The sequence below is a fragment of the Tasmannia lanceolata genome, unplaced genomic scaffold (assembly GCF_043159265.1).
Source record: "Tasmannia lanceolata isolate RefF3 unplaced genomic scaffold, GAP_Taslan_0.1 ptg000024l, whole genome shotgun sequence".
Classification (NCBI taxonomy): domain Eukaryota; kingdom Viridiplantae; phylum Streptophyta; class Magnoliopsida; order Canellales; family Winteraceae; genus Tasmannia; species Tasmannia lanceolata.
In genome coordinates, this window is record NW_027518701.1 from 12,965,119 (window position 1) to 12,982,809 (window position 17,691).

At 37.6% G+C, this 17,691-nt stretch overlaps 2 protein-coding genes across 2 annotated transcripts; both read right to left on the reverse strand.

Moving 5' to 3' along the window:
* Positions 1-3,446: 3,446 nt before the first annotated feature.
* Positions 3,447-6,188, reverse strand: LOC143857048 (uncharacterized). The gene is made up of 8 exons (XM_077367320.1): positions 6,065-6,188; positions 5,714-5,977; positions 5,472-5,644; positions 5,248-5,376; positions 4,693-4,920; positions 4,203-4,413; positions 3,849-4,128; positions 3,447-3,798 (listed from the first exon to the last, which is right to left on the reverse strand). Exons 1-8 carry the CDS (start codon positions 6,186-6,188, stop codon positions 3,447-3,449), a joined length of 1,761 nt encoding a protein of 586 aa, XP_077223435.1.
* An 11-nt stretch (positions 6,189-6,199) lies between these two features.
* Positions 6,200-6,556, reverse strand: LOC143857049 (uncharacterized). The gene has a single exon (XM_077367321.1). The coding sequence runs from the start codon at positions 6,554-6,556 to the stop codon at positions 6,200-6,202; it is 357 nt and encodes a 118-aa protein (XP_077223436.1).
* Between the last annotated feature and the right edge of the window lie 11,135 nt (positions 6,557-17,691).

Sequence of the window (17,691 nt, forward strand, 5' to 3'; positions counted from 1 at the left end):
GTCCCAAAATCGAATAAAAGTCCTGACGTTGAATAAAATTTCGAGAAAGTGGGCCCAAATGAGAGGAGAGCTTAAATTTTTACCAACTTGGTGTGGCCATCGTTAGGTATGAAGCTCCCAAGGGATAGCTAACATTTTGAGGAAGGTGTCCGTAAACTTTCAAACGAATTCGACGAAAAAAGGCATATAGGATGAGTCAAGTTTATGCCATCATAGTGATGTGTTAAAAAAAGAAGCAGATGATGGGTGAATTATTTGTTCTAGGGTTGTCCAGATGAGAAAAAGGACAAATATATCATTGTTACTAAAGCATAAGGGGAATGAATTATCAAGGCACAGGTGTGCCCAATTCTTTCAATTCAAGGGAAAAGGAGGGTGAACTATCAAAATGAGTGGTGCAATTGTCAGAACATGATTGTACAATTAGCATTTACCTTGTTGCAGAAGAGGTGTGAATTATCCGAAAGGGAGTGACCAGGAAATAAAAGGGGAGCCAATATATCATTACCATTTAACTACTCTTTCTCATTACCTGGGCATCCCCAGGTAGCATAAAAGCGTAGTCATAGAATGCTCAAATGGGGCTGTCCAAGGCAAGAGCAAAAGGGCCAAATATGGCATTTCCCTTTATAAAGAGAGCATTGGCTAGGGTTAGGGGGCATCTTCATTTTTCATTTTGGAGGAAATTTTAGAGGGAATTGGGCGAGAGCAGAGAGATTAAGAGAAGGGGAAAAGAGAGATAAAAGGGATTTGGGGAGTCATCTCCTCCCGCCACTGGTCGGCCGGTAATCATCTACATCACCATCTTCCTCCCCCTTTGTTAGATTTGTTGTAAAACCCAAAGCAAAATCGCTACACATTGCGGAAGAATAAACCTTGTAGAATAAAAATTTTACTCCAACCCAGGATTCCTAGGGACTAATTAATTTTAATGTGATTAAATAAACATAAATATAAATACCTTATTTTGCTCATGAGAAGAAAAATGTCTGCGTTATCTACTCCTCGAAAATCCTCCAACGATCTAATCGATGCGAAATCACAAGTTGAACCGATGGATTGTAACTCTTTGTTTACTTTAATCTAATCTAAATCAAATTATAATATGAAAATATGTATTTAGATCAATGGAGCTTGATTGGATGTTTGTCTTCTTGTTATAAAAGACAAAACTAGTTGAAGGAATTGAATAAGAAGAAGAGAAAGACTTTGGAGTGTCTCTACCAATTTCGAACACATGAAATTATGGAAGAGCTCTTGCAAACTCTATTCATTTGTCTTGTATTTATAGAGTTCTCAATTTTCATATGCATAATCCAAAGTTTCAAGAGAAATCCCAAAAATAATGAAAACTAGCCATAATTGGAAGCTCCAATTTGGAAACAAGCTAGTTTGCTTTTTCAAAATATAAACCAAACAATGTGGCGAATGTTTTTAGAAACTCTTGGACTTTTAGAAATCCTTAAATTGAGATTTTTTTAAGTAAAAAACATAAAAAACGTGGTTGCTTTATTAGATAAAAACAATCCCTAAAATATCTCCTACACTCTTTCCTTTTTCTACATTCCCACTATAAGCCTGTAGGTCAAATTTGGACCTCCAATTTGGATAATTAAGTGGCAGAATTAGAAAATATTATAAACTACAAAGTTGTAGATCTTTCAAAATCCTTCGAAACGAGTACTTACACATTAATTTTGGCTAAGAGATGAGTAAGTTATGACTGTTTTAGTAAAACCCGTCTATAAGCTAAACTTACAATTGAATATTTATTTTGTTTAATTAAATAAACATATTTCCTCCCATCCAATGGGATAAAAGCTCCATCCATATTTTTTCATAATTTCCAAAATACCGTTATGATTTATACTTAACCATTTTGGTATTCCCAATGTATCCTATAGTGCATATACACTATATACATTGTATATATCCTTTTAACGCATCCAATGCCACGAAACTAGTTCGTGTAAGCAACAAAATAAATGTGGGACCTCTATCTAATAGATTATAATAGGCCAATCGAGTAGTGAGTGGGATCGTAGCATGGATTCAATGGTAGATCCTGCAGAACACACAAGTGGGCCCCACTGCGATTATTGCTCCTTAACCAATGCTACAATTTTATTGAGTCAGTAGCCTCTATCGAAACGTAACCCTGAAGATAACCGTCAAATCATCATACCCCTAATCACATCAAATGTGCAAGTCCTTTCTCCAAGTCTACATCTTCTGAGTTGAGTCCTACGGGGGGGTGGACATCAACTGCCCCCTGAACTCACTCACGGTATACCTTTCAGTCAAGCAGTGTTGGCCCACAAATTCATTTGCTAAAACTATTTCAAAACTTATTTTGTCAAATCCCTTTGATAAACACTTTATCAAATCCACCTAGCCAGATATTTTTCTAGGCCTACTGCTCTGACCAAAACCGTAAATGTTATGCTATAAATAGGTGGAGAATTCCATGTCGAGTATCACTATTGACCTCGAACACTCCAGTACTACCCTTTAGTGACTCCAAGAGAATCACGGTTAGATAGACCAAGAATGAGAGACTCGCCAACAGACTAATATGACCCCTTAGGTCAAAGGACATGTAAAGGGTCCTATCTGGTAGAATAACTCAACTGTCTCTTGTCCACAAGCTATTCTAATATGATCTAGTTCAGTAAGCAATCTCATTGTCGTACCCATTCTATATTGCTTAGGGTCCACTACCCGAGTGATTGAGATAAGTTACTCCACATCTCGTGCATGCTGGCAAGATAGATGTTGGTTGTATACAGGAGGAGGTGTCCAACCTCAACCCCAACTAGGAACTAAGTCTGTAAAGAATCGGAATCCCATATCTCCTTGCTCCCTAGGATCTGTGAATCCATTAGCATGGGTTTCCTACTTTGCTATCGAAGGACAAATACGTGTCAATAACAAGTAGCATGTCACACATATTTAACTTTTGGTTACCCATTAATTATCATGAAAAGAAACTCTTATTTATTAACTTGCGAAATATACTGGGTTTTAGGGCACCTACTCTAAGAGTCTCCCACTTGCCGTCAAAGCCAGTTATGTATATATCTCAGACTCATCCCCTCAACATGCCTGTCGAACACCTTTTGGCTAAGGGGTTTGGTAAAAGGGTCCGCCACGTTATCCGCTGAGGCAACCTTTGCAATAGCCACATCCCCTCTGTCAATAATCTCCCATATCAAATGATACTTTCGAAGTACATGCTTGGAATTCTTATGAGACCTCGGTTCCTTTGCTTGATCAATCGCTCCGCTGTTATCACAATACAGTGTAATGGGTCTCTCAACAGAGGGCACGACTCCAAGGTCGTCCAAAAACTTTCGCAGTCATACCGCCTCTTTCGCTGCTTCACTCGCAGCGATGTACTCAGCCTTAGTCGTGGAATCTGCAGTAGTGTTTTGCTTGCAACTTCTCTATGACATTGCCCCATTTGCTAAGGTGAACACAAAACCAGATGATGATTTCATGTCATCAACATCAGATTGAAAGTCAGCGTCAGTAAAACCAGAAATGACCAACTCGTCTTCACCGTAAACTAAACAATAATGTTTAGTTCTCCTAAGATACTTGAAAATATGTTTAACTGTTGTCCAATGCTCTAGACTTAGGTCCGACTGATATTTGCTAACTACACTTACAGAGTGACAGATATCTGGCCTTGTACATACAATAGCATACATAAGACTTCCCACAGCCAAAGCGTAGGGAATGTTGTTCATAACTTGCTTATCCTCAGGTGTCTTGGGAGACATCTTCTTGGATAACCTGATTCCCTGAAAGAAACTAATCCCTTCTTGGAATTTGTCATGTTGTACCTTGCCAATATCTTATTTATGTAAGTTTCTTGTGATAGCCCAAGCTTCCTATTCTTACGGTCCCTAAACAATCTAAGTCCTAGAATGTATGAAGCTTCTCTCAGATCTTTCATAGCAAACGTGCTTGAAAGCCACAACTTTGTACTTGTTAGCATTCCTACTTCATTCCCAATGAGTAGGATGTCATCCACATAAAGAACCAAGAATTTTACCGTGCTCCCACTGACCTTCTTGTAAACACAAGCCTCATCCACATTTTGAGTGAAGCCAAACTCTATGACTGCTTGATCAAAACGAAGGTTCCAACTACATAAAGAAACATAGTGTATCCATTTTCCCGGATCGATGTCTAACCTGTATCTTCTGTATTTATTTCACCCACGTAGACAAGTCTATCGGGTTGTCTAACCTCCCTACTACTATGTCGGAGTGTTGGAATAGGTTTAGAGGGTACTTGCTCAACTTCCTTATATCTCTCCATTGGATTTTTGCGTTGCTCTTCTAAGGCAATCCTATCATTTCTGCTCGCATCTTGAATGAACTCTTCTTCTAAGAATGTGGCATTCTAGCTCACAAAATAGTTTTGCTCACGAGGTTTATAAAACATATAACCCTTTGTTTTCCTAGAAAATCCAATAAAGAGACACATATTGGTTCGTGCCTCCAACTTTTCAACACCAATCTTTTTAACATAGGCAGGACAATACCATATCCTCATATGATTTAATGCGGGTTTTCTTCCCCTCCATATCTCATATGGAGTCCTTAGTACTGATTTAGTTAGTACTCAATTAAGGATGTAGAGCGCCGTATCTAGGGAGAATCCCCATAGAAACAAAGGTACATGTGCAAAGCTCATCATAGATCGAACCATGCCTAATAGTGTTCGATTTCTCCTCTCTGACACACCGTTCAACTCTGGTGTTGAAGGTGGAGTCCATTGAGAAACCATTCTGTTTTTCTTTAAGTAGTCCTTAAACTCATCCGAGAGGTACTCTCCTCCCCTATCAGAGCGAAGTGTCTTAATCTTTTTGTTTAGCTGGTTTTCTACTTCATTCTTGAACTCTTTGAACTTTTCAAAGGTCTCAGACTTACATCACATTAGGTACAGGTAGCCGTACCTTGAATGGTTCGTGAAAGTCACAAAGTAGACAAACCCTCCTCTCGTAGGATGAGAAAGAGGACCACATACATCCGTATGTATCAATTCCAATACACTTTCGCTTCTTCCACTCTTGCCCTTGAAGGGAATTTTAGTCATTTTGCCTTGGAGACATGGCTCACAAGTTGGAAAGGGTTCCACTTGGATTGAATCCAATGGACCATCTTTCACTAATCTTGTGACCCGCTCTAGGCCAATATGACCTAATCGGCGACGCCAAAGATGTGTTGGAATTACCGTGTCCCTTGCCATTTTGAGGTTTGGAATATCAACACTCAGAATATTCTCAACATTGCTCACATTTTCTAAGGCGTTAATTAGGTATAGGCCATGAATCATTGTACCTCCGACAATTAAGGAATTTTTCTTTTTATAAAAATAGAACTTTTATTAATACTAGTAGAATATCCATCATCAAACAATTTTGAAACTGAAATTAAATTCCTTCTTAATGAAGGTACATAGAGACAATCCTTTAGTATTAGATAATCGCCTGAGAATGTCAAAATGTAATCTCCTACAGCTTGGACAGCAACTGTTGCTTCAGTTCCAACCTGTAGGATGAGCTCGCCCTCACTCAACCTTTTGATTTTCCTGAACCCCTGCAAACTATTGCCGATGTGTGAGGTCGCACCTGTGTCAACACACCAGAAAAATATAGGACCAATCATATTGGTTTCAACAACAAAAACTTGCAACATACCTGAGGTAGGCTTATTGCCCTGCTTGGTAGCTAGATAGCTCCTGCAGTTCCACTTCCAATATCCAGATTTTTCACAATGAAAGCATCTGTCGTTGCCCTTGGTTGACTTCTTCTTTTTAAAGTTCTTTTTGTTCTTTACCACTGACTTGTTCTTCTTAGAGCCTTGGCCTTTTGCTCTTCCTTTTCCTTTACCTTTCGGTTTAGGTGCTAAGGGTACATTACCCTCTGCAAGGAAGGCATTTTTCTTATTACTCTTTTGCAGATCTGTCTAAAGTTGATTCATTAGCACTGTCAGGGACATTGTCATTTTGTTCATGTGGTAAGTCATAACAAACTCTTTAAATGACCTACATAGGAAAGACATGACAATGTCGATCTGCGTCTCAGCATCCATGATGGCCCCCAAGATGTCGAGCTCATTTAGATAGCCCATCATCTTTAGCATGTGGTCCCTAACTAGGGTTCCCTCTACCATCTTGGTGGATATTAGGCCTCTAATCGCCAACAGCGTAGCTGTGCAATGTTACTCTCCAACATTTCTTTAATATTTAGCATTATATCTGAGGCCGCTGCCATTTCAATATGTTGCTGCTGCAGGACATTGGACATGGAGCTAAGGATGTAACACTTTGCCATCTCATTGTCCTCAATCCACTTAGACTTTCTATCGTGGTCCGCTTGAGGCGCATTGGGACCAGGTAGTTCAGGCACCTCAGTGGTAAGAACCCAATAAACTTTAGCGGCCGTGAGCACTAGCATTAGGTTCCTTTTCCAATCGAGGTAATTTGGACCAATTAACTTATTTTCATCTAGGATCTTAGCTAATGGGTTGAATAAATCCATGGTATCTATGCGCAAAGGAAAGAGGCATAATTAGCAAAACTACCATTTTAGTTAATTTTATGACATGTCCATCGGATCTGAGATTTTGATCTACGATGGAACCCCCCATTGTACGTCTCATTCACGGGCCCCTCAACTTCGTGAATAAAGAGAAATGTGAAATTTCTCCAATGGGCATCGGAAACTTATTCAACAACCTCGAATAAGTGGATTCATCTAATCCTATCAGATCCAATTTATGTTCGGCCTCCAAACATTGCAATATGTATATCCTTTGGGCGTCAATACCCTTTGCTTGGTTAAGTTATACCCACCTGTAGACACCCCATTTTGACCGGACCCAAGTTCGTGTTGATTGTGCAAAACCCCGTCCAATGAGTGAGTGGATGCCCCAAAATTAACCCCAGCGTAGATTAGGGTCCCGTCCAGATCCTCACAAAATTTCGTCGAGATTTGAGCTCATTCGCTCAGCCAGTGAGCCGATGCAGTAAGCATAGTGCAAGCAATGAAGGGGAGTGAATTATCCATATTATGGAATATCCGAAGCAAGGGGTGAATTAGCTCATCTGGGGCGGAGCCGATTCGTGCGCCCATCAAAATTTTGTGCATTCATCAATTAATGGGGTGCCATTATCAGCAACCTTTCAAGGTTATAAAAAACAAAAATAAAGGAATGAAGGAGGGGACTGTTCATTCTCATAAAAAACAGAGAGAGAGAGAGAGAGAGAGATAGAGAGAGAGAGAGAGAGAGAGAGAGAGAGATAGAGAGAGAGAGAGAGAGAGAGAGAGAGATAGAGGAAGAGAGAACGAGAGGATTTTTTTTTTAAACCCTAACTTGTGTTCTTCTCCGGCCATACTCAGGCCGCATTCCGATTAATTTTTCCGGTCGATTCTTCTTCGCCAGTGAGCTCAAGATCTGATCGTTTCTTCTAATTTTTGGAGAGAGAAAATTTGAGAGAAATAGAGAGAGAAAGTAGATCTAGAGCATACGAACCTTAGTTCTGATCATCTTCTTCTTCTCCGGCGAAGTTCTCAGAGTTCCCGCCGGTCTCGGATTACCGGTATTCTCCTCGAAATCACTTGTTCTTCCATTAGTGATTTAGATCTTTACTCATTTTCTCATTTTCTCTTTCATTTGAACTCAAACCCTAACCCAGGGCCTTTATTCTCCTGCTAATTTCTGGTAATTTTTCTGATTGATTTGCTCTCTTTAGCAAATGAAGACTACGGCCAGCAAATTCTTCCTATTTTCTTCTTTGATTTTCCAATTAAAAAAATGATTGAGAGAGATCTCTGAAGACAAATTCAAAAAAAAGAGAGGAGAGTTTTCTCTAACCTAAGCAGAACTGAGAGAGAAAAGGGAATTTCCCAAAATTTTGAAACCTTAACCCTTCTCCTTCTTCTCCGGTGATCTTTTGCCGGAATCCGGTTAATCTCCGACCGTTGTGTGTGATTTTCATCATTAAAAGTTGTCCCTCTTTCATTTCTGCTCCATTACTTGCTTTTCAAACCTTATCACTTTCTTAAAATATATCTATATATATATATATATATATATATATATATATATATATATATATATATATAGATCTAAGGCATAGTAACTTGGATTTGTTCACTTCAAATCTGGATTCACCATTCATAAAGTGAAGGCTTTGGTCGTCATCCTCATTGATTGTATTCAAGTCATCTCCTTTGATAATTTTTATTTTCAGCAGCTCAAGGATTAATTGAAGGTTTAAGATGCTATATGTGGTGAAATTACTGCCAACAGATTGTGTTCATATTGATTTTTTTTATGTCAGCACTACCATGTTAAAATACCTATGTTGAACTAACTCGGTTTACTTGTTGAATTCTCTATATCTGTTTTTTTTTTTAATTTGAAATAGAGTAAGCTTAGATTTATGGATTGATTGATCATTATGATTGGTCTATCACGGTTAAGGAACCAGGTAGGAATTTTTATTCATTCAGATCAATGGTTGGAAATGTTTTGTGTAGCTGGAGATTTTATCATACCCTGTAAACTCCATGAGATTTTGTTCTTTCTGGTGTGGTATATACTATCTTTGTCTTGGACATTTATCTTGCCTTATGGGCATAAATTAGACCTGGGGAGCTGATGCAATTATTTTTTACTTTAAACCTGCATATACTCCCTAAAAAGATGGAGTGTGTACAGCCAGATGGTGTTGTGTGCATTCACTGAACTCTATTTTTCCTTTATCACTTGGGAAAGTTATCAGGTTTATCATGTTCTGAAGGGCTTTATAGATGTCATCATTGAGTGACCATGTCCAAAGTCAGGGATAGGCTTCATTAGTGATACAAGATTTAGGCGCCCCTAATGGTGTAGAAATGATGCTCACCTTAGGCAGTAATGCCTGGTAATTAATTGAGGTAGACATATATGAGCAGAAGATTTTTGGTAGATGTTTCTTGATTTTCCACCGATGCTACCTTACATTTTATTCTGATTAATGTAATTTGATTCTGTAATTAGGAATGCAGGAAAGGATTTTGAATATGTTTGTTGAGAGGTTGAGTCATTTAAAATGTTTACTAAGATAAGCTGATAGAGTGATGGTAGCATTTATAAGGGCAGCATTTAGAGAAAGAGGATGCTATTTAGCACTATTATGCTGAATGTTTCTATAGAGTTTTCTTTACCAAGTTGTATTGCTTGTCTTTAGGAGTTGTAAAAGAAACTAAGATGTCTATCATGGTAAAAGGAAGAAAACAATAGGAGGTAGGGTAATTAGAAAACATGGAAATAATGTCTGTCTAGTTGTAAAAACCTGAAAATGCAGTGGGGATTTTGACTTGCAATAGGGCATTTACATTTGTCATTTGTTTTTATACGAATATGAGTGGGTATGCATGTGCCTGTGTATGGAATGTATATGTATGCATGTTGTGTACGTGTTTGTGAGTATATGTGTTTGTGTAATTAGAAAATTTTATTTTACAGCATGTGTAAACTCAAAAATTGTTTGGAGTAGTTTCATGGGCAGTGTGATGATAGGTTAAGGTCTAAGTTGTTTATGCTTGTCTACATGACTGAAGGAAAATATTGTTCATATTGCCATGCCGTGGTACCCATTTGGTTCTTCAAGCCCTGTCCCATCATGCCTTATTCTCTTTATTATATCTTTTATTGTGTAGCTTGTTTCATGTTCATCTTGGTATATTATTTGATCGTGCTTTTTGGGCTATTGTAGTAGTACTAATTAGCAGTTATGATAGTTAGGACAAAATGAGTTTATGCAATTAGTAGAAATAGTTGTGGAAATAACATTCTTTTGAAGATAATAATGAAAGATTGTTACTAGATCAAATATTGTTTGATGTATGTGAGGATCTTTACAACTGATAAGGCTGTTAGGGCGATGAAGGTGATAGCACAAGCCCATCTTTTAGGGACTTGCTCGGTCATAATAGCACTCCTCTCTTTTGTTTAGTAGGCTCACCCAGCCTTTTAGATTTTTTAATTTTTTTTAGAACCCTTCCCTCATTGCAAGGGCTATGATGGCGCTAGCTGGAGCCTCCCCTTTTAGGAGACATACTTTGTCTCAATAGTTTGTTTCCCTCTTCAGAAGGCAAGCTTTGTCTTGTTTAGAAAAATTTTCCTTTTAGAAGACCTTCTTGGTCCCATTAATAAGTTGTACCCTCTTTATTAAAGAAAGATTAACCAAATTTTGGATATTCTTACCCTGGTTATCATTGCAAGGGCGATGAAGGAGTCATCCCAAGCCCATCATTAGGGGACTAGCTTAGTCTGTATAGTGTTCCTCTCTATTTTCTTTTCTTTTAGAAGATTCTCTAAATCTTTTAGAAAACCCTCTATCATAATATAGGGCTCTCTCAGTCTCATTATCTTGCTCGTCTTTCTCTTTTGGGGAAAGGTTTTGTCTCATTTGTTTTAGGAATGTCATTTCTTTTAGACATGTTTTATCTTATTGACGTTTCACTTGTTTGTGATCACATTGGTTTACTTGTTTGTGGATCACGCTGGTGTACCTGTTTGTGAGCATGCTAGTTTACTTGTTTGTGACCACGCCGGTGTACCTGTTTGTGAGCACGCAGTTTACTTATTTGTGAATCACACATGTTTGCTTGTTTAGTGTCTTTATCTCGGAATATTGTCCAAACTACGTTGGCTTGATCCCTTTCCACAGGGTACGTAGTGCAGCTTGGGATTCATATCCCAAGTCCAACCAAACTTTTTGTAAATAATGTTTTAAACCTTCTTCAAAAACCTTTAAAACCATGTTTTCAAAAGATCTTCCTCTAAAGTTAGGAGTTTCTTTTTGATAGGGTGTTTGATTGTTTGTTTGTTGTGTGCTTGTTTTAAGAGTTAGGGGTCTGTCCTAGAGTTATAGGAGCGCCTCCGTCCGGTCAGTTGGCGATCCACATCGCCGACTGATGACTAGAATAGGATACGCTAGTCCATCCTTTGTTTTTCTTAGGAAACACAGCCTAATTACACATAGGTTGTAAGAACCACGTGCATTAGCTTAGGGCTAACCTGCATTTAGTTAGGGCATATAGAGTGTCCTAAAATCTACAATCCATTGGAATTTAAATAATCGCACAAGAAGCTTTGAGAACTAGTCCGGTCTTTTAGATCGAGTCTAAGATAGAGGTCTAGGTGTCTTAGGCATCATAGTTTAGAATAGGTGCAAAGAACTATGTTGTCTTGATTCTCGTAGAGGCGGGGATACGTAGGCTTCTTTGGATGAATATCAGATCATCTAAAGACTCGGGCCGAAGCATTAGAGTCTTAGGTTTTGTTGATAGTACTTTAGGGCTTGTGTTTGCATACTGATGTTGATTTTTGCATAGGATCATGATAGCGTGTGTTCATTTCCTTGTTTACCTACTTGCTTAGTTGTAGCTCTACCTGCTTAGCTGTAGTTCTCACATGCTTAGCTGCAATTCTCTATCGTTATTAGGTTATTGATTATTATTTCTTTACTATCATCTACTGACGTTTGCTCATTGCGCAGGTTTATCTTCTTAGCTGTAACACTTTACGGTATTACTACATTTTTTATCTGTCATTTACTGCTTTCTAGATGAGATGTGTTAGGATTTTATAATAGGCGCTATGTATTCGCCCCATTGTAGATAGGCGCAATATGCACGCCATAGGTTTTTATTATTGCAATGGCTATCTGTCATTTACTGCTTTCTAGATGAGAGTGTTAGGATTTTATATTAGGCGCTATGTATTCGCCCCATTGTAGATAGGCGCTATGTGCACGCCATAGGTTTTTATTATTGCAATGGCTATCTGTCATTTACTGCTTTCTAGATGAGATGTGTTAGGATTTTATATTAAGCGCTATGTATTCGCCCCATTGTAGATAGGCGCTATGTGCACGCCATAGGTTTTTATTATTGTAATGGTTATCTGTCATTTACTGATTTCTAGATGAGATGTGTTAGTGAAATACTCAAGAGGGGGGGTGAATTGAATTTAACTCAAAATTAGGCCTTTTGAAAATTACCTATGAACCCTAATTGGAATTTTCTTCACTTAGTTAAATATTTGGTTAGTGTAAATAATTAGAAACAAAAAGGAAATGTCAAACCAAAAGTTAATAATGGAAATGCAAGACAAGAAAGAACACACCGATGTATAGTGGTTCGGGCAAAGCCCTACTCCACTCTTCTTAAGATCGTCCTTAAGGATTTCCACTATTGGAGACCTCCACGATGCCCGGCTCCGAGGCGGTTACACTTCCAAGGGATATTAAATGAGGATGCCCTTACACCTTTACAAAGACTCTCCTTCTCCGCCGAGTTCTAAGCGGTTGCTCTCTAGGGAATTAAAATAAGGAATGCCCTAGCCACCTATACAAGGAATGAAGATTGAATAGCTTGGCTTCTTCTTGAAAGCTTGATGCTCTTTGTAGATCCTTGATTGCTCTTCAATGATGGTTGCAAGTGAAAGCTCTAAAATCCCAACTCAAATAGATTTGCAAGTTGCAAGGCAAGTTTGGGGAAAACAAAAATCTCAAGCAATAATAGGTTGCAAGTTTTCTTTGATGCTCAAGGATGTTTTCAAATGATCAAGAGAGTGAGAAAAACTTCTCTACATATTGTATTTATAGCCTCTCCAAAGAATATGACCGTTTGGGGGTGGAAATATCAAAATACAAGAATTAATTCAAATCCCAACGGCTATATTCTGAGCTGTCGCAGGGTTCTCGGAGTTCTGAGAATCATTCTCGGAGTTCCGAGAATTCTCGGAGTTCCGAGACAACGGCTAGAAGAAATAAAATTTCTACTGGACCATTTCTCGGAGTTCCGAGAAATTTTCTCGGAGTTCCGAGAAAATGTCCAGACGCTACTGGACCTTTTCTCGGAGTTCTGAGCTCAGAGCTCCGAGAAAAATCTCGGAGTTCCGAGAAGCCTAAAAATCCGCAGTTTTTGATTTTTATTGCTTGTTTGATTTTTAGCTTTTGGAACTCAACTCCTATGGTTATTTTGGAATGTTTATGAGGGTCCCAACATGTTGGTCCACCACATAACCATTCACTAATCCATTTTAAGTTCTTAAGTGTTCTTTGAAAAACAAATTGAAAACACTTTGAAAACGTTTTGCCTTGACTTGAAAATCTAAAGAGAAAGGATGTACAATGATACCTATGCAATCTTCGATCCCTCTTTAGCTTTGGTCTTCAAATGATCTTCCATCTTTGGATGCTTGCTTGAGTGATGATGTGAGCTACACTTAGCTCCTTTGGCTCTTGTTTGGTACACCTTTAAGCATGACCAAGTTGAGTGTTGGTTTCTTCAACGATCAATCATATCTTAAACACAACACTTCAAAGCAAATTGATTAGTATTCAAAAACACAATCAATTATGTTTAGAATCATCAAAACAAGATAGGAGAGTAGACCCTTGGGCTTACAATATCCCCCTTTTTGATGATGACAAACAAAATTGATTATGAGGTGTGTGTGGAGTGACATAGTAGGCAAGTGAATACTGGAACTCCCCCTCAATATATGCACACATATAAATGATACAAGTTATAAGCAAGTGGTGCATATAGTCAATTGAATAGATAATCAATTTCAAACTTCTCCCCCTTTTGTCATCGACAGAAAGGGTGTAAAAAAAAATTTAGGAGTGGATAACTCCCCCTAAATCAATGCTTATGGTATAAAAATATATAACCAAGTAATGCACATATACCTGTTCATGATCGAGATGTTGACATATGTCAAGATGTTAGGTATTTTAATTAAAGTGAAGATACCTCTCCAACTTAGAAAAACTAAGAAGGCTAAGAATATCAATTGAGTGATTTTTAAGATTAAAAATTTGACATCTCATTCATGCAGATACTACCAAACAAAGATTATATATATAAATACTATATAGATAAGCTGGTTAAAGGCACAAAGTATTTATTTGGCAATTTCTTTGATTTGATCCGCACTCCATATGTTTAAGGCACTTCGGATATAGCAAATTCTATCATCACTAAGAGGTTTTGTAAAGATATCCGCTAATTGTTCTTCAGTGTTGATATATTTTAAGCAAATATCCCCTTTTGTGAGTGATCTCTAATGAAGTGGTGCCTGATCTCAATATGTTTTGTTCTTGAGTGTTGTATGGGGTTCTTTGTTAAGCTTATAGCACTAGTGTTGTCACATTGGATGAGAATATTGTCCATTTTAATTTCATAGTCCATCAATGTGCTTTTCATCCATAGGACTTGAGCACAGCAAGCTCCAGCTGCCACATATTCTGCTTCTGTTGTGGACAGAGCTACTGAATTTTGCTTCTTGCTAAACCATGAAACAAGTGATTTACCCAAGAATTGGCAAGTCCCACTAGTGCTTTTCCTATCTACTCTACATCCAGCAAAGTCTGCATCTGAATATCCGATGAGAGTGAAGGAAGATGATCTTTCATACCACAGTCCTAGACTTTGGGTTCCTCTTAAGTACTTGAAGATCTTCTTAACTGCTGATAGGTGAGATTCTTTAGGATCCGATTGAAATCGAGCACAGAGACAGACAGTAAACATAATGTCTGGTCTGCTGGCTGTCAAATAGAGCAAACTACCTATCATACCCCTATACAATTTCTGATCCACAGATTTGCCAAATTCATCTTTTTCTAGCTTAGCAGTAGTACTCATGGGAATTCTTGATGTCTTACTGCTATCCATGCCATACTTCTTTAATAACTCCTTTGTATATTTTTCTTGATTTAAAAATATTCCATTTTTGTATTGTTTAATTTGGAGTCCTAAGAAGTAGGTTAACTCTCCCATCATGCTCATTTCAAATTCATTTTTCATTAAGGTTTCAAATTCATCACACAATTTTTGATTAGTTGAGCCACAGATGGTATCATCCACATAGATTTGGACAAGGAGGATATCATGATTTTCTCTTTTGATAAATAAGGTTTTATCCACCTTTCCCATCTCGAATCCCTTTTCAACTAAGAAAGTGCAAAGCCTCTCATACCAAGCTCTAGGAGCTTGCTTTAATCCATATAAAGCTTTATCAAGCCTGAAGACATGATTTGGATGTTTGAAGTCTTCAAAACCTGGAGGTTGCTCAACATACACTTCCTCTTGGATATAGCCATTTAGGAAGGCACTTTTGACATCCATTTGATATAGTTTAAATCCTTTATGAGATGCATATGCCAAAAGTATCCTAATAGCCTCCATACGGGCAACAGGAGCAAATGTCTCATCATAATCTATCCCTTCCTCCTGATTGTACCCTTGGGCTACAAGCCTAGCTTTATTCCTAGTGATAATTCCATTTTCATCCAATTTATTTCTATACACCCATCTCGTGCCAATGACTGGATGATCACTAGGTCTAGGCACTAGCCTCCACACTTTGTTCCTTTCGAATTGACTTAGCTCTTCTTGCATAGCCATCAACCAATATTCATCCTTTTCAGCTTCCTTGATGGATTTTGGTTCTAATTCGGTAGGAACGCCAAATTGTTACTCACACTACGATCTAGTTCTTACTGGCAATGTGGCATCACCTAAAATTTGGGATTCAGGATGATCTACCAATGTTCTCCTATCCCTAGGCAATGAGTCATCATTTTCATTTTCTACTTCCTCACTAGGTAATGTATGACTTGTTGATGCATGAGGAGGAGCACTCAATTTTGGAAAAAAATGTTCAATGGGTTCATCCTCATCATGTGGCATTTCTTGTGGTGTTGGCTCTCTTTCATCAAATGTCACATGCATGGATTCTTCTACTACTAGGGTTCTCCTATTAAATACTCTATATGCCTTACTATGAGAAGAATACCCTAAGAATATTCCATCATACGATTTCCTATCAAATTTGTGTAAATTATCTTTAATGTTCAAAATGAAGCATTTACGTCCAAACACTCTAAAATAGCTTATATTTGGTTTCAAGTTTTTCCAAAGCTCATAAGGTGTTTTCTTAGAAATTGGCCTTAAATATACCCTGTTTATAATATAGCAAGCGGTGCTAACCGCTTCCGCCCAAAAATATCTAGGGAGATCATTTTCATGCAACATAGTTCTAGCCATTTCTTGGAGAGTTCGATTCTTTCTTTCTACTACTCCATTTTGTTGAGGTGTTCTAGGTGCGGAAAAATTATGTTTTATGCCATGTTCATTACAATAAGTGTCAAAATGTACATTTTCAAATTCAGTTCCATGATCACTTCAAATGTACGAGATAGCAACACCTTTTTCATTTTGTATTTGATTGCACACTGTAAGGAAGTTTTCATAAGTTTCATCTTTGTGTGCTAGAAATATTATTCATGTGAATCGTGAGTAGTCATCCACAACTACAAACACGTACCTCTTTCCACCTAGGCTACTAGTCTTCACTGGTCCAAAAAGATCCATATGAAGTAGCTCCAAGGGGTAGGAAGTTGAAATCATATTTTTAGGTGCAAATGAGCTTTTCAATTGTTTTCCTAATTGACAAGTTCTACAAATGTGATCCTTGATGAATTTGAACTTAGGCAATCCTCTAACACTTTCTTTTGAGGAGAGGGTCGAAATGAGATCCATTCCGGCATGACCCAACCTCCTATGCCATAGCCAAGAATCCTCACTAATAGCATTAAGACAAGTTACATTTTGGAGTCTAAGATCATCTAATCCAATTGTGTAAATGTTATTGTCTCTAGAACCTATGAATTTGACTACTCCATCTATCTTATTTTTAACAATGCATTTATCGGGATTGAAGACAACTTCAAAACCATTATCACATAATTGACTAATGCTAATAAGATTATGGGACAAGCCATCAAGAAATAGTACATCATGTATGGGAGAGGTAGAGTTACCTATGGTGCCTTCACCTTTGACTTTTCCTTTCTTATCATCTCCAAAGGTAACGTCTCCACCATCCTTGAGCGATAGGGATGCGAATTGAGTAAGGTCTCCGGTCATATGTCTAGAGCATCCACTATCAAGGTACCATGTGTTCTTCTTGTTATGGCTTTTAAGGCATACCTACATATGAATAGGCACGTGAGATCCCTTAGGTACCCAAATCTTCCTAATCTTGCTATGTTCATTTGTTTTCACATTAGAGTTCAACTTAATCTTATCTTGTTTAGCATGTAAGCAAGCAACCTTGTAATGACCTTCTAGACCATAATAAAAGCAAATTTTGGTACCGCTAGAAGAAACCTTTTCAAGTTTAGTTTTATAGTTGGATATTGTGGTGTTCCATTTATGTCCAAGTCCACTTTTGTCACTTGACATTCTTTGAAGATTTACAAGCCTATCCAATTTTAATGAACTATTTTCAAATTTTTCAAAAAGTTTCTTTAGTTCATCATACTCAAAAGATAATCTACCATTTTCATGCTTTAGATTGTTGTTTTCATTTGAGAGTTCTTGTCGGTTTTTATTTAAGATTTTGATAGAAGCATTTAACTCATGAATTTCTACTTTGTATTTTTCATTCTTATCATCTAAAAATTCATGATCCTTTTTTAACCAACCAAATTCTTTTGTCATGTTAGCAAGAGAATTTTCAAGTGATGCAATTTTATCAAATTGAATTTCAAGTTCATCATTTGCATTTTGTAGGGAATCAAGAACTTCTTTTAAAACAATAACAT